General features: G+C 51.9%; 1 protein-coding gene across 8 annotated transcripts in view; it reads right to left on the reverse strand.

Moving 5' to 3' along the window:
* The window catches only part of EMID1 (EMI domain containing 1), a 55,273-nt gene that overhangs the window by 18,932 nt on the left and 11,698 nt on the right, over positions 1-24,643 (reverse strand). For 4 of the 8 annotated variants that reach the window (XR_008652723.2, XM_055254399.2, XM_055254393.2 and 1 more), the window contains exons 4-13: positions 16,668-16,751; positions 15,330-15,391; positions 9,842-9,962; positions 9,475-9,525; positions 9,301-9,390; positions 8,582-8,728; positions 7,518-7,607; positions 7,319-7,371; positions 6,790-6,852; positions 6,640-6,684 (exon numbers count right to left, since the gene is read on the reverse strand). Coding sequence is in view for 7 of the 8 variants with exons in the window: in XM_055254399.2 (XP_055110374.2) it covers positions 6,640-6,684; positions 6,790-6,852; positions 7,319-7,371; positions 7,518-7,607; positions 8,582-8,728; positions 9,301-9,390; positions 9,475-9,525; positions 9,842-9,962; positions 15,330-15,391; positions 16,668-16,751 (806 nt within the window). In the remaining variant the exon portion in view is untranslated. The remainder of the gene's footprint in view (positions 1-6,639; positions 6,685-6,789; positions 6,853-7,318; positions 7,372-7,517; positions 7,608-8,581; positions 8,729-9,300; positions 9,391-9,474; positions 9,526-9,841; positions 9,963-15,329; positions 15,392-16,667; positions 16,752-24,643) is intronic. The other 4 variants (XM_055254396.2, XM_055254397.2, XM_055254400.2 and 1 more) reach the window with 3 other exon arrangements.

A 24,643-nucleotide genomic window follows, 5' to 3' on the forward strand; every position in this document is an offset into this window, starting at 1 on the left:
GCATATGGAACATGTTCTGCTACTTGAGGTAATGCGAGTGCTAGAAGCAAGGAGTCAGCAAGTCTAGACACATTCCAGAGGCCACGAGGGGTTTTATGCCCTCAGCCCTGGATTAAATCCAAGTCACGAGGGGTTTTATGCCCTGGGCTTAGATTACGGTGCGGCAGGGTAGCCTTCCACCCTTTAGCACAGAGTTTGGTGTTCCAAAGGCCACGAGGGTTTCTTGACCCTAGACCCCAGACATGTTCCAAGGCTCTTTTACGTTATGTCAGACATGCAAGCCCTGCCTCAGCTTCCCTCCCAATACTCAGCTTTTCTCCCAACACTAACCAACCTGGAGGAAGTGAAATACCTACTTCCAGCTCCCTCTAGTTTCCACATGAAAGAAGGGAAATATCCAACTCTAACCCCCTCTAGACAACCTGTCCCACCTAAGGGGCAAAACAACCCCCAAACAAAAACAAAACAAAACAAAACAAAACAACAACAACTGAGACACACTGGTGAAGTTCACAGTCCAAGGGCACAAGCTCATCTAAAAACTGAGATCTAGGCCGGGCGCAGTGGCTCACACCTACAATCCTAGCACTTTGGGAGGCCAAGATGCGTGGACTGCCTGAGCTCAGGAGTTCAAGACTAGCCTGGCCAACATGGTAAAAGCTCATCTCTACTAAAATACAAAAAAATTAGCTGGGTGTGGTGGCAGGCACCTGTAGTCCCAGCTGCTTGGGAGGTTGATTAGCTGGGTGTGGTGGCAGGCGCCTGTAGTCCCAGCCGCTTGGGAGGTTGACGCACGAGAATCACTTGAACACAGGAGGCGGAGGTTGCAGTGAGCCAAGATCGAGCCACTGCACTCCAGTGCCTGGGAGACAGAGTGAGACTCTGTCTCAAAAAAATAAAAAAGACTGAGATCTAATCATAGGACTCCAGAACACTTCCCTTCCCCCTATACCTTCTCACTACATTACTAAAGACCTATCTACTGCAGTTCTTTTGCACAGTACATTATGTCTACTTTCCAGTGAAAAATTACAAGGCATACTAAAAGGCAAAAACACAGTTTGAAGAGATTCAACAAACATCAGAACCAGCATCAGTTATGGCAGAAATGTTCAGATTATCAGGCCAGGAATTTTAAAAATCTACGATTAACATGCTAAGGGAATTAATGGAAAAAGTAGACAACATACAAGAAGAGATGGATTATAAGCAGAGAGATGGAAATTCTAAGAAAGGTCTGGGCGTGGTGGCTCATGCCTGTAATCCCAACACTTTGGGAGGCTGAGGTGGGTAGACTGCTTAAACTCAGGAGTTTGAGACCAGCCTGGGTAACATGGTAAAACCCTGCCTCTACATTTAAAAAAATATTAAAAAAAAGAAAAAAAAAGATATTCTAAGAAATAATTAAAAATAAGTGGTAGATATAAAAAGCACTGTAACAGAAATAAAGAATGCCTTTGATAGGCTTATTCGTGGACTGGACATGGCTGAGGAAAGAATCTCTAAGCCTGATGATAATTCAATGGAAACTTTCAAAACTGAAATGCAAAGAGAAAAAAAGGCTGAAACAATAGAACAGAATATCCAAGAACTGTGGGACAACTACAAAAGATGTAAATATGCATAATGGAATACCAGAAGGAAAAAAGAAAGAAACACAAGCAATATTTGAAGTAATACTGACAGAATTCTCCCCCCAAAAATGTCAGACACCAAACCACAGATCTAGGAAGATAAGGGAACACCATATAGGATAAATGCCAAGAAATGACAAGTAGGCATATCATATCCAAATTTCAGAAAATCAGGCTGGGTGCAGTGGCTCACACCTGTAAACCCAGCACTTTGGGAGGCCAAGGCAAGAGGATCACTAGAGGTCAGAAAGACCAGCCTTGGCAACATAGTGAGACCTTGCTTCTAGAAGTAAAAAAAAAAAAAAAAAAAAATGGCCGGGTGTGGTGGCTTACGCCTGTAATCCCACCACTTTGGGAGGCCGAGGTGGGCGGATCACCTGAGGTCAGAAGTTTTGAGACCAGCCTGGCCAACATGGTGAAACCCTGTCTCTACTAAAAAAACAAAAAATTAGCCGGGCGTGATGGCAGGCACCTGTAATCCCACCTATTTGGGAGGCTGAGGCAGAAGAATAGCTTGAACCCAGGAAGCGGAGGTTGCAGTGAGCCAAGATTGCACCATTGCACTCCAGCCTTGGGGACAAGAGTGAGATTTCATCTCAAAAAAAGAAAAAAAAATTAGCCAGGTGTGGCACGTGACAGTAGTCCCAGCTACTCAAGAGGTGGAAGCGGGAGGATCCCTTAAGCCCACAAGCCTGGGTGACAGGGTATGACCTTGTCTCTAATAATAATAATAATAATAATAATAATAATAATAATTTTTTAAAAAACTTCAGAGAATCAAAGATAAAAAAATACTGAAGAGAAAACAGAGGGAAAAAAATATCTTTCTTGCAGAGGAGCAACAATAAGAATTACATCCAGCTCTGCAGAAACCATGCAAGCAAGAGAGCAGAGAGTAATATACCAAGCATTGAGAGGAAAAAACACATCAACCTAGAATTCTTTTTTTTTTTTTTTTTTTTTGAGACGGAGTTTCACTCTTGTTGCCCAGGCTGGAGTGCAATGGCACGATCTCGGCTCACCGCAACCTCCGCCTCCCAGGTTCAAGCGATTCTCCTGCCTCAGCCTCCCTAGTAGCTGGGATTATAGGCATGTGCCACCACGCCCGGCTAATTTTGTATTTTTAGTAGAGACAGTGTTTCTCCGTGTTGGTCAGGCTGGTCTTGAACTCCCGACCTCAGGTGATCCGCCCGCCTCGGCCTCCCAAAGTGCTGGGATTACAGGCGTGAGTCACTGCGCCCGGCCCGACCAACCTAGAATTCTTTGCCCTGAAAAATTATCCTTCATACATGAAAGGGAAATGACGACTCTCAGACAAACAAAAAGTGAGGGAAATTTTGTCAGTAGACCTGCCTGGTAGGAAACATTAAAAGAAGTTCTTCAGCGGAGCACTTATTTTATTTTATGGAATAAAGTGTTGCCCGATTCTAGAATCACAAATAAAGCCAACTGGGAAAAAATAAAAGTAGTTCTTCAGAGAGGACAAAAATTATATGTCAGAAACTCAGATTTTTATTTTTTTTTTGAAACGGAGTCTCGCTCTGTTGCCCAGGATGGAGTGCAGTGGCACGATCTCCACTCACTGCAAGCTCCGTCCCCTGGGTTCATGCCATTATCCTGCCTCAGCCTCCCAAGTAGCTGGGACTACAGGCGCCTGCCACCATGACTGGCTACTTTTTTTTTGTATTTTTAGTAGAGACAGAGTTTCACAGTGTTCACCAGGATGGTCTCCATCTCCTGACCTCATGATCTGCCTGCCTCGGCCTCCCAAAGCGCTGGGATTATAGGCGTGAGCCACTGCACCCGGCCAGAAACTCAGATTTTACATAAAGAAAGGAGGAGCATGGCCGGGCATGGTGGCTCATGCCTGTAACCCCAGCACTCTGAGAGGCCGAGGTGGGTGGATCACCTGAGGTCAGGAGTTCGAGACCAGTCTGGCCAACATGGTGAAACCCTGTCTCTACTAAAAATACAAAAATTAGCCAGGCAGGGTGGCGGGTGCCTGTAGTCCCAGCTATTCAGGAGGCTGAGGCAGAGAATTGCTTGAACCCGGGAGGCAGAGGTTGCAGTAGCAGAGATCGCATCACTGCACTACAGCCTGGGTGACAGAGCATGACTCCATCTCAAAAGAAAATAAGTAAATAAATAAGTAAATAAATAAAGCCAAAAAACAGGCAGAAAAAGTCTGGCAGACAAAAATAGGAACAAAGAACAAGGAAAACAAATAGAAAATAGTAGCTGGGAGCAGTGGCTCACACTTGTAATTCCAGCACTTTGGGAGGCCAAGCCCAGTGGATCACAAAGTTAGGAGTTCAAGACCAGTCTGGCCAAGATGGTGAAACCCCATCTCTACTAAAAATACAAAAATTAGCCGGGTGTAGTGGCAGGCGCCTGTAGTCCCAGCTACTTGGGAGGCTGAGGCAGGAGAATTGTTGGAACCCAGGAGGCGGAGCTTGCAGTGAGCCAAGATCGAGCCACTAGACTCCAGCCTGGGCGACAGAGCAAGACTCTGCCTCAAAAAATAAAAAAAAGAAAAAAAGAAAGAAAATAGTAACATGGTAGCTGTAAACCCAACTATATAAATAACACTTCATTTATTTAGTTATTTTTTATTTTACTGATTGATTTATTTTTTTGAGATGGAGCCTCACTCTGTCGCCCAGGCTGGAGTGCAATGGCGCAATCTTGGCCCACTGCAACCTCCACCTCCCAGGTTCAAGCGATTCTCCTGCCTCAGCCTCCTGAGTAGCTGGGATTACAGGAGTGCGCCACCATACCTGGCTAATTTTTGTGTTTTTAGTAGAGACGGGGTTTCACCATATTGGCCAGGCTGGTCTCGAACTCCTGACCTCAGATGATCCACCTGCCTCCACCTCCCAAAGTGCCGAGATTACAGGTGTGAGCCACTGTGCACAGACTATTTAGTTATTTTTTAGAGGCAAGGTCTGGTTCTGTCACTCAGGCTGGAAGGCAGTAAAGCAATTATAACTGTCACCTTCAACTCCTAGGCTCAAGCAATCCTCCCAGCTCAGCCTCTCAGGTAGCTGAATCTACAGGTGCACACTACCACGTCCAGCCAATTTTTAAATTTGTTTTATAGAAAAATTTTGGTCTCAGTTTGTTGCCCACTCTAGTCTCAAACTCCTGATTTCAAGTGATCCTCCTGCCTTGGCCTCCTGAAGTGCTGGAATTACAGGTGTGGGCCACTATGCTGGGCCTCAATAATCACTTTAAATGTCAGTGGCCTAAATAGAGCAATTAAAAGATGAGGATTGTTAGAATGGACCAAAAAATAAGACCTAATCGTATGTTGTCTACAAGAAACTGACCTTAAATATAACCACAAAACAGATTAATTGTAAAGGAATGGAAGTTAACTGGGCATGGTGGTACATGCCTGTGGTCCCAGCTACTCAGGAGGCTGAGGTGTGAGGATTGCCTGAGCCAGGGAGGTTGAGGCTACAGTGAGCTATGACTGCACCACTGCACTCCAACCTGGGTGACAGAGAAAGACTCTGTATCAAAAAAAAAAAAAAAAAAAAAGTCAAGGGATGGAGAAAGATATAGCATGCTAACTCTAATCAAAAGAATGCAAGAATAGCTTTAATTCTTGAAAGAAAATTAATTTTAGAAAGAGAAGATTTTAAGTCAGGCACAATGGTGCACACCTCTAGTCCCAGATACTTGGGAGGCTGAGGCAGGAAGATCACTTAAGGCACTTCATTCACCATGTGCCCAGGAGTTTGAGTTCAGCCTAGGCACATAGGGAAACCCTGTCTCTAAAAAAGAAAAAAGAAATCATAAAAAGTACTCAATCCAAAAGAAGACAAGAAAAGGGAAAAAAGAAACACAAAACAGAGAGAATAAATAGAACATAAACAGCAAGATGGTTAAACAGAACCATATTAATTAATCAATTATACATATCATTAAATGTAAATTAACTAAACAGTCAAACTGTTTTTAAACAGCAAGACCCAAGTCATATGATGCACTTTTTTTTTTTTTGAGATGAAGTCTCGCTCTTATTGCCCAGGCTGGAGCGCAATGGTGTGATCTCAGCTCACTGCAACCTCTGCCTCCCAGGTTCAAGCAATTCTCCTGCCTCAGCCTCCCGAGTAGCTGGGATTACAGGTGCTTGCCACCATTCCTAGCTAATTTTTGTATATTTAGTAGAGACAGGGTTTCACCACGTTGACCAGGCTGGTCTTGAACTTCTGACCTCAGGTGATCCACCCGTCTGGGCCCCCCAAAGTGCTGGGATTACAGGCGTAAGCCACTGTACCCGGCCCACATTTTCTTACATTTAATAAAATTTATATACATATTTTTACATAAAGACAGAGTTTTGGCATGTTGCCCAAGCTGGTCTTGAACTCCTGAGCTCAAACGATCCACCTTCCTCGGCCTCCCAAAGTGCTGGGATTACAGGTGTGAGCCACCACACCCAGCCATGATGCACTTTAAATATAAAGTTACAGGTTGAAAAAAAAAAGGATAAAAAAAGATATAATATACAAATGCCAAGCGTAAGAAAGCTGGTGTGCTATTAAAAGCACACAAAGTAGATTCAAGACAAGTATTATCAGAGATAAAGATATTAATTTCATAAAGATAAAATGACCAAGGAGACATTAAAATACTAAATATGAATGCACCTAATAACAAAGACTCAAAATACATAAAGCAAAATTGACCAAATTAAAGAGAGAAATGAACAGATCTACAATCAGAATTGGAGAGATAGAGTGTAAATGAAATAGAGTCAAAGAGACAGACATACAGAGGGAAAGAGAGAGATATAGAGAAACAGAGAGCCAGAGTGAGAGAGACAGAGGCAGCCTGATCCAAAGAGGACAATGAGTCTTAGAGACAGGGAGCATCTGAGAATAAATGACAAGACAGGGAGGGTCAGAAGCTCTGGTTGCAGGGGATGGAGTCACAGGAGGAATCTGGGACTACAGGATCCTGCAGGGATGATTGCAGGACAGACAGCAACACTTACCCGCTGCCCAGCAGAGCCTTGGGGGCCAGGCTCCCCACGCAATCCCTGTGTAGGAGGGAGGAGACGAATGGTGTCAGCTGTTGAGGACTCTGATCTGGGGCCCTCGGGACTCCCCAGAATTCCCCCACCTGGGGCCACCTGGGTACTCACTCTTTCGCCCTTCTCTCCTGGGTGGCCAGAGATTCCTTTGGGTCCAGTGGGGCCTGGGGGTCCCTGAGCAACAAGACAGGGCCTCAGCCTCATGTTGGGGCAGGATGGAGTGGGCAGGCGTTTGGGAACAGAGGTGTTGGGGAGGGTCCTCAAGCTTGGTCTAAGCCTCTGGGTTCTTCACCATACACCCAGTACACAGCAGTCAGTTCATACAGCTCAGTGTTAAAAGATCTGATCCTGGAGTCAGTCCCACCACAGCTCATTGCCATGTGCTGGCACAAGAATCTCCACTTTTCTTGGTCTTAGGTGATAACCATCAATGGTTCTCATTACTTGGATTGAATAAGATTTATGGAAGGTAGTTTGCACATTATGTGATCAATAAATACTTGTTGAATGAATGAATGGAAGGATGAATGGATGGATGGATAGATGGATACAAGGGTGGATGATGGACAGATGTATGGATGTATGGATAGATGGCAAGATGGACAGATACATGGGTGAGAGTACAAGGAGAACTACTCACTATGTGTCCAGGACTCCCAGGGACACCTGTGGGGCCAGGAGGCCCAGGGGGACCTGGAAAAAGACAGGATGTCCTAAGGGCCAGAACAAAGTACAATCTCAGGAAGTGCCCCAATCAGCTCCCTCCTGATAGCCACAAACCCTATTCCTTCTGCCATCTACCAACTTCACCCTTTACCCCTGGCCTGGACTCAACTTACCCATGGGCCCTGGAGGGCCTGGAGGCCCAGTGGGTCCCTGGGGCCAGTGGTTGTTGGTCTCAGTGAAGGTGTTGGATAGCAATGGGTCTCCTGGGTGAGCAAAGATGATGAGTGAGTAGACCTGGGTAGAGTGGGGTGGTTAGTCTTCACCTGCCACCTCTGCCAAGACAGCTTGGACTGCCCTATGGGGCAGCCTGCAGCATGGCTGGTACCACCTGGGCACCTGCTCCAGGGTGAGGAGTGTGGAGAGTGTTGGTCCCGCAAGACCAGGAGGCAGGAAGATGTGGGTTCTAACCCCACTGCAATCTAGCTGGTGACATCCAGCAACACTCTACTTTTCAGAGCCTGTACTGTCACCTGTCAAATGGGAATGACAATAAAAGATACCATTTATCCACCACCTACTGTGTGCCAGGCTGCTGTACATGGGTGTTACGCAGCTCTGGGAGCCTGGCACTGTCATTGTCCCCATCGTATGGATAGTGAGATGGAATGAATGCTGGGATGGCAGAATGAATGAATGGTGTGCTGGGTTGTGCACCAAAAACACGGTGGAGAAGAGGCTGAAACCTGGCGCTCCACACTCTGACCCCTGGCAGCCCATGGGCAGGTCAGGCTGGGCTGCCAAAGGGAAGAAGCCAAGGATGCATGTCAGGGCCTGGAGGAGGGGCCGGGCCTGTGGCCTTGGGAGTTCAGGGCTCGCTTCCTGCTGCCGGGTCTTTTGCGTCCCGGTGCTCTGAGAACTGGATTCCAGCCAATTCCAAGGCTCGGGAGGGCCTGATGCCCGGTGGCTCTAAGCACAGGTTCTGGAGGCAGCCTGGGTTTGAAGCCGTTCCCCTATGCCCAGGCTGTAGGACCCTGGCAAGCCCCCTCCCCTGTCTGGTCCTCAGTGTTCCTCATCTGTAACCACAGGAGGACAACGGTGCCTGCTGGAGGACTGGGTCACATGTGGCCTACCATGAGCAGGGCTGGCACACAGAAGGCACCTGGCAGACGGTAGTGGGCACTGTGCTGATGGCTACTCCACCCCTGCCTCCACCTGCTGGGATCCCAGGGGGACTCACCATGCTGGGAGATCCGGGCATGGGGTGGCCCAACAGGGGCTGGGGGCCCAGGGGGCCCAGGAGGCCCTGGTGGCCCAGGAGGTCCCCTCTCTCCAGGGGTGCCCACAGCTCCAGCCTGGCCAGGGCTCCCTGGGGGGCCCTGTGGACCTGCAATGGAATCACACAGATTTGTGGGTATACAGGAAGCAAGGAGGCCCAGGGTGGCCTTGAGCGACAGGACAAGGCAGCCTGGAGCAGTGGGCATGAGAGAGGGCCCTGGAGTCCACAGGCCTAGGCTACCTGGTGTCTAACAGGGGGATGAGCACAGCGCCCAGTCCTCCACCTCGTCCAGGCTGAGTCTTCCTTCCTTGGGGCTCCCAAACCCCCAAAACCCCTCATAGAAACCCTGGTCACATGGGGCAAGCATTGCTGCTTCTCCTCTGCCCAGCCCCGCACCCAGCACTATGGAAGCTCCAGAAGGGCACGGACATGTCTGACCCCACCCAGTGCCCAGCTCAGAGCCTGCTAAGTGTAGGTGCCCAGGGAATGTGGGTCAGTGAACATAAGAGAGGATTTCATGGAGCCCAGGCATGGGCGGGGCACTCCCTGGTGGGGTGTTGAGTGAAGAGGCAAGTAGATGAAAGGGCCCAGGTCATCCTGGCCATGTCAGGAGCAGGGAAGGGCCCACCTGGTGGGGGGGATGGCCAGAGGAGCTGTGGGGCAACATTGCAGGCACTCACCTGGTGGGCCTCTCATCCCCATTGGGCCCCGGCTGCCAGCATCTCCCTTGGGGCCGGTGGGCCCAGGCAGCCCCCGAGCACCGACTTGGTCTGGGGGGTAAAGCACATCAGACTGGCAGCTCCACATCTGCTCTTGACCCCCACCCTGGCCCCAGACCCCCAACCAGCACCTACCATTTCGGGGAAGCAGCGGGACCCTCACATTCTCTATGGCTCCTGGCAGCCCTGGGGTGGGGGGGTAGGCAGAGGTCAGTGTCCCCGCTGGGCCTGGAGGTGGGAGGCTCATCCAGAATCCCCACTCCCAGCTCCCCCCGACCTCCAGGCAGGGTCTGCTGGGGCTGCTTGGTCTCCAGGGACTGCAGCATTCAGGAGTCCCAGGAGACGGTCCTCTTAGGCGGGTCTAAGAAACGGGAAATGGGAAGACTGAGGCCCACTAGAGGGTTAAGTTGGGTGTCAGCGACAGGGTGGGGACCAGAATCCCACTTCCCCGATTCCCAACCCACTGCTCATTCCCACAGGGGAGTCTGAGTCTGACACTCACCCTGGAGGCCTCCGTCTCCGGGGCTGCCCTGGGCAGGAGGGGGGCCCCAGAGCGGGGCAGGGTCCTCAGGGGTAGCTAGTGTTGGAGGTACTGGCCACTCTATGACAGTCAGCATGGCCACCTGAAGAGGAAGACAGGGACAGGGTGGGTACCAGGGTCTCACTAGGACCCCTCCCTATTTTTTTTGAGATGGAGTTTTGCTCTGTTGCCCAGGCTAGAATGCAGTGGTACCACCACGGCTCATGTAGCCTCAACCACCCAGGCTTAAATGATCCTTCTGCCTCAGCCTTCCAAGTAGCTGGGACCACAGGGACACACCACCACACATGGCAAACTAAAAAATTATTTGTAGAGACGAGGTCTCGCTATGTTGCCCAGGCTGGTCTTGAACTCCTGGGCTCAAGCAATCATCTTGCCTCCGCCTCCCAAAGTGTTGGGATTACATGCGTGAGCCCGGGTCTCACTAGGGACAGGCCAGCCAAGGGACCTGGTGTGGGAGGCAGGAGGCACATAGCCAGCAGGGCCCAGCTTGGAGTGGAGCCCCAGGCTCGCAGGGGCACCGAACTTCATCAGACGTGACAGTGTTTTTCAAAGCACACAATTCATAACACGCATTATGGAAAAGTCGTTGACACCATCATTGCCATCAAAGTTGAGCTTTGTGACTGTCGCAGTGCTTGCTGGGCCATGCGCTTTTTCTCTATGGTTATAGAAATAAGAAGCTTGTCTTGATTTGTTAAAGCACCACAGGGTATGGCTGGAAGAGTTTCAATAAGTTTGGTTTTTTTTTTTTTTTTTTTTTTTTTTTTTTTTTGAGACGGAGTCTCGCTCTGTCGCCCAGGCTGGAGTGCAGTGGCACAATCTCGGCTCACTGCAAGCTCCGCCTCCCGGGTTCACGCCATTCTCCTGCCTCAGCCTCTCCGAGTAGCTGGGACTACAGGCGCCCGCCACCACGCCCGGCTAATTTTTTTGTATTTTTAGTAGAGACGGGGTTTCACCGTGGTCTCGATCTCCTGACCTCGTGATCCGCCCGCCTCGGCCTCCCAAAGTGCTGGGATTACAAGCGTGAGCCACCGCGCCCGGCCTAAGTTTGTTTTTTTGTTTTTTTTTTTCCAAGATGGAGAGCCTTGCTCTAGCCAGGCTAGAGAGCAGTGGGGTGATCTCGGCTCACTGCAACCTCCGCCTCCCGGGTTCGAGTGATTCTCCTGCCTCAGCCTCCCGAGTAGCTGGGATTACAGTCGTGCGCCACCACATCTAGCTAATTTTTGTATTTTTAGTAGAGATGGGGTTTCACCACATTGGCCAGGCTGGTCTCAAACTCCTGAACTGAAGTGATCTGCCTATCTCAGCCTCCCAAAGTGTTGGAATTACAGGCGTGAGCCACCATTCCCGGCCTTTCACTAAATTTGGAAGGAAGTTTGGAAGAGTCTGACATGAAATAGAAACCTGGAGGTGTACACAAAGTCTACTTTTGGGCCCATGGTGAGGAAGACTCTGGGAAGCTGGAGGTGTCCCCTCAGCTGTTGAGGACCAAGGAAAGTCCAGATGACCACAGATCAAGGGCTCAGGGATCGTGGGGGCCTGTCCAGAGAAAAGCTGAAACTCTCTGGCAGATCCTGAACCAGGAATTCCCATCACAGATGTGCGACTGAGTTGCCTCTTACATGGGCTTCTCCTGGGAGGGAGCTCAGGGAACTGCTCCTGGAACCCTGTGCCTTGTGACTCAGGTGCCAGCACGTGCTATTTGGAAGCTTGGTTTTCCCATTTGATAAATCGGGGCATCTTCTTTTTTTTTTTTTTTGAGACAGAGTTTTGCTTTTGTTGCCCAGGCTGGAGTGCAATGGCGTGATCTTGGCTCACCGCAACCTCTGCCTTCCAGGTTCAAGCAATTCTCCTGCCTCAGCCTCCCTAGTAGCTGGGATTACAGGCATGCGTCACCATGCCTGGCTAATTTTGTACTTTTAGTAGAGACGGGGTTTCTCCATGTTGGTCAGGCTGGTCTCGAACTCCCGACCTCAGGTGATCCGCCCGCCTCAGCCTCCCAAAGTGCTGGGATTACAGGCATGAGCCACCACTCCCGGCGGCATATTCTTTTTTTTAATTTTAGAGACAGGGTCTAGCTCTGCCGTCCAGGCTAGAGGGCAGTGGTGCTATCACGGCTCACTGCAGCCTTGTCCACCTGAGCTCAAGTGATCCTCCTGCCTCAGCCTCTTAAGCAGCTGGGACTGCGTGCCAGCTGTGTGCCACTAAGCCCAGCTAATTTTTTGTAGAGATGGAGTCTTGCTATGTTGCCCAGGCTGGTCTTGGGTTCCAGGCCTCAAGCAATCCTCCTGCCTTGGCCTTCCAAAGTGCTGGGATTACAGATGTGAGCCACCACGCCTAGCCTAGAGAAATCTTTTCATGTTAGGCAAGGGAAGTATTTTAAATGGCTGCTGAATGCCCCACAGAATGAATTCTCCGCAATTATATAACCATGCCTTCTTTTGCCTGGTTTTCAAATTTCTCTATTGGTAAACATTTTTGCATCTGATAATCTCATTAAGTTCCCAGGCTGGGCACAGTGGCTCACATCTGTAATCCCAACACTCTGGGAGGCCGAGGCAGGAGGATTCCTTGAGGCCAAGAGTTCAGGACCAGTTTAGGCAACACAGCAAGGCCCCAGCTCTAAACATTTTTTTTTTAAACTAGCCAGGTGTGGTGGCACATGCCTGTAATGCCAGCCACTCAGGAGGTTGAGGCAGGAGGATAGCTTGAGCCCAGGAATTGGAGGCTGCAGTGAGCTCCAATTCAGCCTGCACTCCAGCCTGGGTGACAGAGCAAGACCCTGTTTCTGAATCAAAACAAAACGGACAAACAAAAGATAAATTTCCAGAGAAGGGAAAGATGGAGCAAAGAATGGCACTAAAGTGTATGCATGTCTGTGTGTTTAGAAAATCTGGAAGAAAGGATGCTTAAATGTCGACAGTTGTATTCTTTGGGGGCATGGGCAACTGCTGTGAATGGTTTGCTGGCTGTTTTTTCACATTTCTGAATTTTTCCTGTTTCTAAATTTAGAATGTACTTTTTAATTTAAATTAATTAATTAATTACTTTTTTCTTTTTTTCTTTCTTTCTTTTTTTTTTTGAGACGGAGTCTCGCTCTTTCGCCCAGGCCGGAGCGCAGTGGTGCGATCTCGGCTCACTGCAAGCTCCTCCTCCCAGGTTCACGCCATTCTCCTGCCTCAGCCTCCCGAGTAGCTGGGACTACAGGCGCCTGCCACTGCAAACGGCTAATTTTTTGTATTTTTAGTAGAGACGGTGTTTCACTGTGTTAACCAGGATGGTCTCGATCTCCTGACCTCGTGATCCGCCCGCCTCGGCCTCCCAAAGTGCTGGGATTACAGGCGTGAGCCACCGCGCCCAACCTTTTTTTTTTTTCTTGAGACGGAGTCTCGCTCTGTCACCCAGGGTGGAGTGCAGTGGTGCGATCTCGGCTCACTGCAACCTCTGCCTCCTGGGTTCAAGCAATTCTCTGCCTCAGCCTCCCGAGTAGCTGGGATTACAGGCATGCGCCACCACACCTGGCTCATTTTTTTTTTGAGATGGAGTTTCGTTCTTGTTGCCCAGCATGGAGTGCAATGGCACGATCTCGGCTCACTGCAACCTCTGCCTCCCGGGTTCAAGCGATTCTCCTGCCTCAGCCTCCCGAGTAGCTGGGATTACAGGCATGCGCCAGCATGCCCAGCTAATTTTTATATTTTTAGTAGAGATGGGGTTTCTCCAAGTTGGTCAGGCTGGTCTCGAACTCTTTTTTTTTTTTTTTGAGTTGGAGTCTGGCTCTGTCGCCCAGGCTGGAGTGCAGTGGCGCAATCTTGGCTCACTGCAAGCTCCGCCTCCCGGGTTTACGCCATTCTCCTGCCTCAGCCTCTCCGAGTAGCTGGGACTACAAGCGCCCGCCACCACGCCTGGCTAATTTTTTTGTATTTTTAGTAGAGACGGGGTTTCACCGTGGTCTCGATCTCCTGACCTCGTGATCCGCCTGCTTCGGCCTCCCAAAGTGCTGGGATTACAAGCATGAGCCACCATGCCCAGCCTCGAACTCTTGACCTCAGGTGATCCACCCTCCTTGACCTCCCAAAGTGCTATGATTACAGGTGTGAGCCACTGCACTTGACCCCAGCTAATTTTTTGTATTTTTAATAAAGACGAGGTTTCACCATCTTAGCCAGGCTGGTCTTGAACTCCTGACCTTGTGTTCCACCTGGCTCGGCCTCCCAAATGCTGAGATTACAGGCATGAGCCACTGTGCCTGGCCTAATTTTTTTTTTTTTTTTTGAGACAGAGTCTCACTCTGTTGCCCACGCTGGAATACAGTGGCGCAATCTTGGCTCACTACAACCTCCACCTCCCAGGTTCAAGCGATCCTCATGCCTCAGCCTCCTTTGTAGCTGGGATTATGGGCGTGTGCCACCATGCCAGGCTAATTTTTGTATTTTTAAAAGAGACAGGGTTATGCCATTTTTGCCAGAATGGTCTTGAATTCTTGGCCTCAAGTAATCCACCTGCCTCGGCCTCCCAAAGTATGGAGATTACAGGTGTGAGCCGCTGCGCCAAGCTGTACTTTTTAATTTAAAAAAAAAAAAAAAAAAAAAAAAAGTTTTACGGCAGTGCAGTGGCTCACGCCTGTAATCCCAGCACTTTGGGAGAACAAGACAGTGAATCGCTTGAGCTTAGAAGCTCAAGACCAGCCTGGGCAACATGGAGAAACCCCATCTCTACCAAAAATTTAAAAATTAGCTGGATGTGGTATTGTTCACCTATGGTCCCAGCTACTCAGGAGGCTGAGGTGGGAGGATCGCTTGAGCCCAGGAGGCATAGGTTGCAGTGAGCTGAGATCTTGCCACTGCACTCCAGCCTGGGCAACAGAGGAAGACCCTGTTTCAGACAAAACAAAACAAAACAAAACAAAAAATACACAACATTTTATCTTGAAATAATTTGAGATGCGTGATAGATGTTTTGTTTTTGAAACCAGGAAGACAGTATTATGGATGGGGGTTGGGGGGATAGAGAAAGGGGATGGGGCAGGGGCAGGCAGGAGATCCTACCAGGATCTCTGGGCAGTGTCTATGCTGATCTGGCTGGGATGGTGATGGAGCCCCATGGGAGGGAGCTCACAGGCCTCCTGGAGGAAGAACAGGCCAGGCTGGCTGTGACTTGTACTTCACATATACAGTCTTCACTGAGTGGCTGCTAGTATCCCCTCCGCTTTACAGATGGGAAAACTGAGGCACGACCTGTGAGCAGGCTTCCGAGGGAGGGACACTGGAGGAGACCATGACATGCCTGACAGGGGATGCTGCTCGCCGAGTCGGCTCAGAGCTGCCCTGTGGGTTCACAGAGGGTGCGAGCATGGGGTGAGGGGAAGGAGGTGGGGAGGGTGGGATGGTGGTTGCCCGGACTGGCCTGGGGCAGGGGACAACCACCCAGGAGGGAGCTGCTCACCCACCTTGGCCTCCAGCACCTTCAGCCGCTCTGTCAGCTCTGACACTTTGCTGCAGTTGAGACAACCTGCGGGGAGGGAGGAAGCTGGGGCCAGGGCCAATGGTCCTAGGCTTCCCCTCAGAACCCTTGTCTCTGGGGGGTGGGATGGAGGAAAGGGTCAGATACCTGATGACCCCAACCCACAAGGGAGCCTTAGGCTGGGGAGGGGCTATAGGATCACAGCGGGTCCAGGGGTACCTCACCCTATGGGTTCCTTTTGGCATTGGAGCCTCCAGAGTGGCCCGCTTCTTCAGCAGCAGGACCAGGGACCCGACCCCTGGCAGCCTCTGTGTCCAAAATGAGCCCTTTCCCAGAAGCCAAGAAATGGCAATGGGGCGGGGGCCATGGATGAAGCTGAGGACTTCTCCAACAACCCCAGCCAGCCTCATGGGCTAAGAGTTTAGAGCTCAGACCAGCCTGGGTCTGAGCCTTGACACTTACTGTCCTGTGTGACTTGTCCTCTCTGGAAAGATCCTGTTGCTTCCTGCCTGGGCAGGGCTGGGGCCAGGGCTTGCCGGCTTTGGGGACCCACCCAGCACAGTCTGGACTGGGCTGGCCTCAAAGGTCCCATCCTTTGAGCCTCCCCGACCCACTATCTGGCGCCCCCCGGCCTCCTGGCTGAGACTCACGAGAATGACGTGAGTCATTCACAGCAGCTATGGACATTTACGGAGCCTCCCAGCTGCTGGCCCAGCCAAGTGCTGTGCCAGCAGTCTCTCCCCTCCTCACGGGAGTGTCACCCCTGTTCACACCTGAGGACACGGCTCAGAGCAGGGAGGGGTGAGTGCCTAACTAGCACAACATCTGGGGTCTAGTCCTGGTGCTGCCCCCACTCCTGGCTGTGGGGCCTGGGGCGGGGCAGGGCAGGGAGGTCAGAGACCTTCAGCTTCCTCCTCTTTAAAAAGGGGACAATGGGAGGGCAGTGGATAGCTGTGAGGTCTAAACGAGCTGCTGATGGGAAGCGCCTGGCACGGGGCCTCGCACACTGCTGACGCTCAGAAAAGTGCTGATTAAATAAAAAGAGGAAACGGGGGTGGGGGGGGATTGAACAGGCGTCTGCAAGAGTCCAGGGGTCATGGGTCTCGGGGTGTCTGGGCCCAGGTCAGACGCCCCTCTGGGGTCCTTTCTGTGCCCCTTGAAGCAACTTTTGTAGCCTGGGGAGCGTGGGGTGGGGAGATGGTTACTGTCCTTGACCCTCCACTGCCAGACCTGCTGGCTTTTAAGACAGTTACCAAACTGCCCTGAGCCCCCTCCAGGGCTCCCTCAGTCCAGGGGGACCCCAAGAAGCTATCCCAGGACCCACCTGAGAAGGCTGTGGGCCGAAGTGCCATCCGCCGCATGGTACTGCCCGACCATTTGGGCTCCAAGGAGCCAGAGGAACCTGTAACTAAGGGATGGAGGGTGAGAGCCCTGCTGGCGTGTGATCCTTGCCTCCTCAGGCCCCTCTGCCCACCACTGTAGCCCCAGCAGGGATCCCTACTCCCCTCAGCGCAGGACACAGAGGCCCAGAGAAGGAGAGGCAATGTATCTGGGTCAAACAGCATGAACTGGGCTGAGCTAGAGCAAGGCTGGCCACCTGATAGGGCTGGGAAGAGGGGCTGGCAATGGGGCAGGGGCCATAGATGAGGCTGAGGACTTCCCCAATGACCCCAGCCAGCCTCCTGGGCTAAGAGTTTAGAGCTCAGACAAGCCTGGGTCCGAGCCCTGACACTTACTGTCCTGCGTGACTTGTCCTCTCTGGACTTATTTTCCCATCTGTAAAATGGGATTCTAAGGCCTCTAAACCTCCCAGGCTGGGGTGAGTCCTGAGGTCGGCCATGAATGCAAAGGGCCCACTGTGCACACACAGGGACTAGCACACACAGTAGGTGCCCAATAAATGGCTGCCGTGACTGTCGCCATCCACACTGTTGCTGCCTGCCTTGGTAAGAGGAGACTGAAGTGGATCCAGCCCTGGTTTTAAATGAAAACCAGAGGGAGGCTGGCTGCCTGGGAGGGCAAGGGGAGCCAGTTCCAGGGCCAACCCCTGCTGCCACCCCTATCCGAGGAGGACCCCCCTCACCCTCCCCAGCCACCCTGGCTGGTCTGGCTTTGGGGGACTGGTTTTCTCCACAGCTGGAGGGATGGACTGGCCAAACCAGGGGCGGGGGCACAGCTGGAGAGGCTGTGGAGCCAGCACTGGCAATTGCCCCCCTCAGCCCCCCAGGCCTTCCTTTTAAGGCCACGAAATGTTGTCTGGGGGGAGACAAGACCCAAATAAGGCGCAGGCCTGGCAGCTCGGAGCGGGGCTGTGGGTTGATGCAGGGAGCGAGAGGCGCCGGGAACTCAAACCAGACGGGTCCCTCTGGCCAGCCCCCAGCAGAGGCTGCCAGGCCCTGCTCTGGTTCCCATTGTGGGGCCTTCACTCATGCTGAGCCTGCATCCCCAGCATATCCTCCTCAAGGGCCTGTGACTTGCCCAGGCACAGGGGGCTAATCTCACCCAGGATGGAGGAAGGTGGGTTGCCAGCCCAGGACTGAGGCCGGCACTGGGGACTCCCTGGGGAGGGGAGACATCACTGTGAACCATGCTCATGTGAAGGACCTTGTATAGCCTGGCTCAATCCTACAAGGAAGGTGATAATCAGAACAGACAACTCTTGTTTAGCATTTACCCTGGGCCTGGCACCTTCTAAGCACTTCACATACGTAGTCTTAACTGTGAGTGGGTGCTAGTATCACCTCCAATTTACCTCCCCTTTCCAGGTGTGAAAACCGAGGCACAGGGCAGCTCTGTGCTACCTCTTCTCTGTCGCCCATGCTCAGATAAAGGTGGATGAGTGAATGACACTCAGCTCCACTTCCCCGCTAGGAGGAAATGAGGCAGAGAAGAGAGGCAACTCGCCATCGGTTGTCCACGGGACGGTCCCAAGCCTGGATTTGAACCCAGGTCGGCCTGATTCCAGGGCCAGATTTCTTTTTTTGGTTGGTGGAGGTGAAGGGCACCTGGCAGGGAGGCTCAGTGTTCAGAAGGAGTGCTGGTGCCTGAGAAGAATGGCCTCACCAAGCCCTCTGCATTCTTTCTGCTTCCAGGTGGAGATGTGATGTCATTTTAGTACTCTTTTCGGGAAGTTGACTAAAAGAAGCGGCCATCTCTCGCAACCTGGGGATGTTTGAGTTTCCTCTGTGATGAAGCTTCGGCTGCTCCCCCCACCTGCTTCTGCCCTCCCCTCTACTCTGCTGTTGTTTTCTTTTTTTTTTTTTTTCTATTGCATTATCTACCTTCTAGCGTGTTATTAACTGCTACAGTTTCCCAGGCCACTGCCTGTCATCTGGCCTCCTGGCTGGAACATCAGCCCCACTAGGGCAGGGACCTTGTCTGTCTTGTGCTCGGCCTACAAAAGCGCCCAGCACCCAGTAGGACCTCATGGGCCTCATGTATAAAACTTTTTTTTTTTTTTTTTTTTTTTTTTTTTTGAGACGGAGTCTCGCTCTGTCACCCAGGCTGGAATGCAGTAGTGCAATCTCGGCTCACTGCAACCTCCGCCTCCTGGGTTCAAGCGATTCTCCTGCCTGAGCCTCCTGAGTAGTTGGGACAACAGGAGCACGCCACCACACCCAGCTAATTTTTGATGTTTTTAGTAGAGGTGGGGTTTCACCATATTAGCCAGGATGGTCTCCATCTCCCGACCTCGTGATCCACCCGCCTTGGCCTCCCAAAGTGCTGGGATTACAGGCATGAGCCACCGCGCCTGGCCATGTACAAAACTTTTGTTGATGAATACATGAATCACCAACTGAAAATAAATTTTGAGCAAGCAAACCAAATATAAGGCAGACACAACTGTCTTAAAAGTCAACACAGGCCGGGCACAGTGGCTCACGCCTGTAATCCCACTTTGGGAAGCCGAGGCGGGTGGATCAGCTGAGGTCAGGAGTTCGAGACCAGCCTGGCCAACATGGCAAAACACTGTCTCTACTAAAAATACAAAAATTAGCTGGGGGTGGTGGTGCGTGCATGTAATCCCAGCTACTTGGGAGGCTGAGGCAGGAGAATCGCTTGAACCTGGGAGTGGAGGTTGCAGTGAGCTGAAATTGCACCACTGCACTACAGCCTGGGCGATAAAGTGAGACTCCTCTAAAAAAAACAAACAAAAAAAAGGCAGCATAAATGGGCCAGGAGCAGTGGCTCACACCTGTAATCCCAGCACTTTGGGAGGCTAAAGTGGGCAGATTGCTTGAGCCCAGGAGTTTCAGACCAGCCTGGGTAACATGGCAAAACTTTGTCTCTACAAAAAATTTAAAAATTAGCTGGGTGTGGTGGTGCATGCCTGTAGTCCCAGCTACTTGGGAGACTGATACGGGAGGATAGCTTGAACTTGGAAGGTCGAGGTTGCAGTGAGCTGTGATTGTGCCACTGCACTGAAACAGTGAGACCCTATCTAAAAAAGTAATAAAATCAGCATAAATGTTTTAATGTCACACTAGAGTGTCCCTGAGTTATTAATCTGTAAACTTGTGGCTGGAAATTCTTTTTCAACCAGTTTGTTTTCGATGTTTCTCCAGGGGCCAGAAAGAATTAGAAAAACAAATAAAAACACGGTCTGACCAGCAGCACAGACATCAAATGTTCAAAGTAATTGCAAATTTAAATTAAAAAAAGAAAAGAGTTTAAAGAAATAACTGTTCAAAAGACCAGAAAATGTTGGCTTTGGATACAAGATTCACAAAAATTTGGCCGGGCGCGGTGGCTCAAGCCTGTAATCCCAGCACTTTGGGAGGCCGAGGCGGGTGGATCACGAGGTCGGGAGATCGAGACCATCCTGGCTAACACGGTGAAACCCCGTCTCTACTAAAAAATACAAAAAAATTAGCCGGGCGTGTTGGTGGGCGCCTGTGGTCCCAGCTACTCGGGAGGCTGAGGCAGGAGAATGGCGTGAACCCAGGAGGTGGAGGTTGTGGTGAGCCGAGATCGCGCCACCGCACTCCAGCCTGGGGGACAGAGAAAGACTCCGTCTCAAAAAAAAAAAAAAAAAAAAAAAAAAGATTCAGAAAAAGTTATCCAAAAACTCCCCCAAAATTCTGAGAAATGGACAGAAACATTTTAAGGGATGTAGCAGGTTGTAAAACGACCCTGTAGCACACAAAATTCCAGTAAGGAAGAAGCCACAGGTTGTGGGGAGATCTGCTGTTGGACAAAAATGTTATATCCCGGCCGGGCGCGGTGGCTTACGCCTGTAATCCCAGCACTTTGGGAGGCCGAGGCGAGCAGATCACGAGGTCAGGAGATCGAGACCATCCTGGCTAACACAGTGAAACGCTGTCTCTACTAAAAATACAAAAAATTAGCTGGGTGTGGTGGTAGACGCCTGTAGTCCCAGCTACTTGGGAGGCTGAGGCAGGAGAATGGCGTGAACCCAGGAGGCGGAGCTTGCAGTGAGCTGAGATCTTGCCACTGCACTCCAGCCTGGGAGACAGAGTGAGACTCCGTCTCAAAAAAACAAAACAAAACAAAACAAAACAAATGTCATATCCCTCCCACTGGTGTTTGGTCAAAGGCCCTGAAACAGGCCCCAGTGAGCTGAGACCCTCCTCTTCTCAGTCTGGTGGTCCCTTCTGAAGGGTTCCTCCCTAGCCTCAACCTTGTCCTCCCAGGGAGGCCCTGAAGGCTGGTCCCAGGACCACAAACCCCAGCTCCACTCTGGGAGCCTGACTGTGGGCCACTTCCCACCATCTGGGAGGTCCTCACGTGCCCTACACACACACACACACACACACACACACGCACGCATGCACGCACGCACGCACGTTCCCACCCCATGCCCTCCCCTAATCTCTACAGCTGCTGCACCCATGTCACCTCCTCCAGGAAGCCTTCCCAAACAGGCCAGTACACCTACCAGTGTCAAAGCCCCCTCGAAGCTCATCACTCCCTGTCTTGACCTCCACGTCTTGACCTCCACAAGGCCAGCGCTGTCTGTAGTTTCTAGCCCTGGGCCCCATAAGCAGCTCTTCTTCCCTCTGCCCAGTGCCAGGCCTGAGCTAAGATTTGTGCCCCTTCTCAGGACCCTCACGACACCTCATGACACAGAACACTGAGGTCCAGAGAGGAGAGGCTTCCACTCTGTCCTTGCAGTGGGACGAGGGGAGCTGGGATTCCAATCTTGCCCTAAATTGGGGATTAGGGATGTGAAAAGTTGGGGATTAGGGGTGTGAAAAGCTAGAGGTGTCCCTGGGATCCACCTTCATGACTTTCTCTCCCTGGAGAGGAGCCAAAGGAAGGGCTTCCTCGTTCACAACTGACCCCCCAGATCTGCTCTGCTCGGTTTAGTAACCACAGGCCATAGGGAGGCAGCCTTCCCAGCCCCAGTCCTAGTCTCCTGCAAGGAATTTACTTTGCAAATGTAAATATTTGCTTCCAGTGGCCAGAGCCAGGGGTTAGGGTCAGAGCTGGGGCTGGGAGCTCCAAGAACCCTCCAGCCCAATCAGGAGCCTCCGGGAAGGCTTAGTCTATGTCTGGCCTGGCCTCCTCTTCAGGGTAGGCAAAGTTCCTATTCAATTCCTGTGCATTCACTTTATACGTGGCCCGTGCCAGGCACTGGGGATGTGGGAGTAATGGTGGCAGGATGGGGGTCAACCTAGCCAGGTGGGAGCACCCAGTGGGTTGCAGGCAGAGCAGCGACTTGCCGGCCACTGCCAAGGCCGTGTATGGGAGACAAAGCTGGTGTGGGCAGGGGTTCCAAACAGAGGGAGGGTGAGGTTCAGGGGATGCAGGCAGGGGATGCAGGCAGGGGCTGAGAGTGTGGCGGAGGCAGCCATTGTTTGCTGGGCGTGCAGGATGGGCTGGCAGGAGGTGGGGGTTGCTGGGACTCCCAGGAGTGGGGGTAGCTGGGTGGTGGATGTAGGTGGATTTGCAATGTTTAGCCCTTGGATTCTGAATCTGCAAAGTAAAGCTCAGACTTAGCACCATACCTGGAGCCTGGTTAGGATGAAAGAGATGTGTGTGGAGAGTGCCCAGCCCTGGATGGTAGAAGAGACCAAGGAGCCCAGGAAGGGCCTGGGCTAGAACCTCAGTCTGTTTATAGGCTATTTTAAAATTTTATTTTTAGAGACAGGATCTTGCTCTGTCACCTAAGCTGGAGTGCAGTGGCAGGATCACAGCTCACTGCAGACTTGAACTCCTGGGCTCAAGCAATCCTCCTGCCTCAGCCTCCCGAGTAGCCAGGACTACAGGTGTGCACCACCATGCCCAGCTAATTTTTAACTTTTTTTTTGAGATAGGGTCTTGCTATGTTGCCCAGGCTAGTCTTGAACTTCTGGCCTCAAGCAATCCTCCTGCCTTGGCCTCCCAAAGTGCTCGGGTTACAGGTGTGAGCCACTGTGTGGCCCGTTCTTAGGCTGTTTTGCAGTCGACCTCGGGCAAATGTCCTCTCTCTGGTTCCTCTTCTTGGAAGACAAGGGCTGTGAGGAACCATGGATGGGGAAGGAATACGTATGCTGGGGACAATGGGACCTATGAGCGGGAAGCAGAGGCAGCCCAGCTCCAGGGGGCCCATGGGGAGGGGAGGGGAGGGAGCCCCTGCCTCTCTATCTTTCTATCTAGGAGGAGCTGGGGCTGAGACTGGCTTCCGCCAGCCTCACAGCATCCCAGCTGTCCGAACACGCTCCCGGGGACATCCTCAGCCAGCACTGCTGCAGGGGAAAGACCCCTGACTGCAGTCAGACTGACTGGGTTTGAGCCCTGCTCCTCAGCTCACAGGCTGCTCTCCTGGACAAGGCATTCCCCTCTCTGAGCCTCAGTTTCTGCATCTGGGCCTTCTGTACCATTACTTGATGGCTCCTGCAGGGGGTATGCCTTGTAGCGCCCAGCATGGAGGACGGTGGCAGCTTTCCTTCCCCTTGTCCTGATTATTGCAGGAGGATGCCACAGAACTCAGGTCGGCACCCTGGGGAGAAACCTGGCAACAATACTTGCTTGCTGTGTGACCTTATGTGAGACCCACACCCTCTCTGAGCTTCACTTTCACCATCTGGACAGTGGGGCTGATCTGTCTGCAGGAAGTCTCAAGAGGCAGAGTGACAAGGGGTTTACTGCAGCAGCCCCACTGTCAGCAGAGCCCACTGGCCCAGGCACTCAGGGGGTCTGGCCCAGGCATTCAGGGGGTCAGGCCCAGGCCCAGGCCCAGAAAAGGTGACTGTGGGGCTCGTCCCACCCTCCTGACATGGCCCTGGCATTGCGCCCACCCCTCCCTGGCCCACTTGGTGCATTCTGGCCTTGGTTCTTCCTCACCCATTGTTTCTGATAAGCCCTATTGTTTCTGATGAGAGGCGGCCAGGTGACCCCTTGGCCAGCCCCACCTCCTGAGGCCTGTGGGCACAGAAGCTTGCTCACGCAGGTCCCAATCCTGGCTCTCACCTGCTGAGTGAACTCGGGCCAGTCCCATTACCTCTCTGAGCCTCAGTTTCTCCATCTGTAAAATGGAGCCCATTCTAGCCCCTTCTCCACAGGTTGCCATGGACATCAAATGAGACAATCCTCATTTGTCACAAAGTGAACATCCCCATTCTGCAGAAAACCAGGGCCCAGCGCCGTGAAGTCCTTTACTAGAGCCCACCAGCCTCACAGAGACTCAAGGTCCGTTTCTTGAGCAGCTGATTGTGAAGTGGGGTCTCAGAGGCGGGAGGCAGGGCTGTGTCTGCCAGGTCGCCATGGAATCCCCAGCGTGGGGTAGGTGGTGGGGGAGCAGGATGGGAGAGGAAGACATTTGCGGAGCATCTACCATGAGCCAAGCATGAGTGCTACTTCTTCATGCTGGGTGACTTCCAGATAAAGCCAAGGTTCAGAGAGGAGAAGTGACTTGCCCCAAGTCACACAGCAGAGTGCAGCTGATTTAGGGCTGGATTCCAGAATGGCAGGTGTTCCCTCTCCTCCTTTGGCCCACCCCAGGCTGCCCTGGGACCTGTTGGCCTTGGTGATGCAGCTCTAGGGCTCGAGGGTCAAGAGACAGCACTGGGCAAGTGACAAAAGTGGGCACCAGCAGGAGAAGCAGCTTGGGAGCCCAGCCTGAACCCACCTGTGGGAGGAAGGAAAGAGACCAGGGTCCCCTGGCAATGTCCCTATGCCTCTCTGCTCCCCATTCCTAGGACCCCCACAGAGTTTTCTGGAATAGTGGATGCATCCACTCACTCACCTCCCTTTCCTCCACAGGCTCCAACACTTCATCCTAGCAATACCCGGGGAGGCAGACTCTTATCATCCTGCCCATTTCCCAGGTGAGGACACTAAGGCTGAATGTGGAGG

This window comes from Symphalangus syndactylus, chromosome 18 (genome assembly GCF_028878055.3).
Source record: "Symphalangus syndactylus isolate Jambi chromosome 18, NHGRI_mSymSyn1-v2.1_pri, whole genome shotgun sequence".
In the NCBI taxonomy this organism is placed as follows: Eukaryota; Metazoa; Chordata; class Mammalia; order Primates; family Hylobatidae; genus Symphalangus; species Symphalangus syndactylus.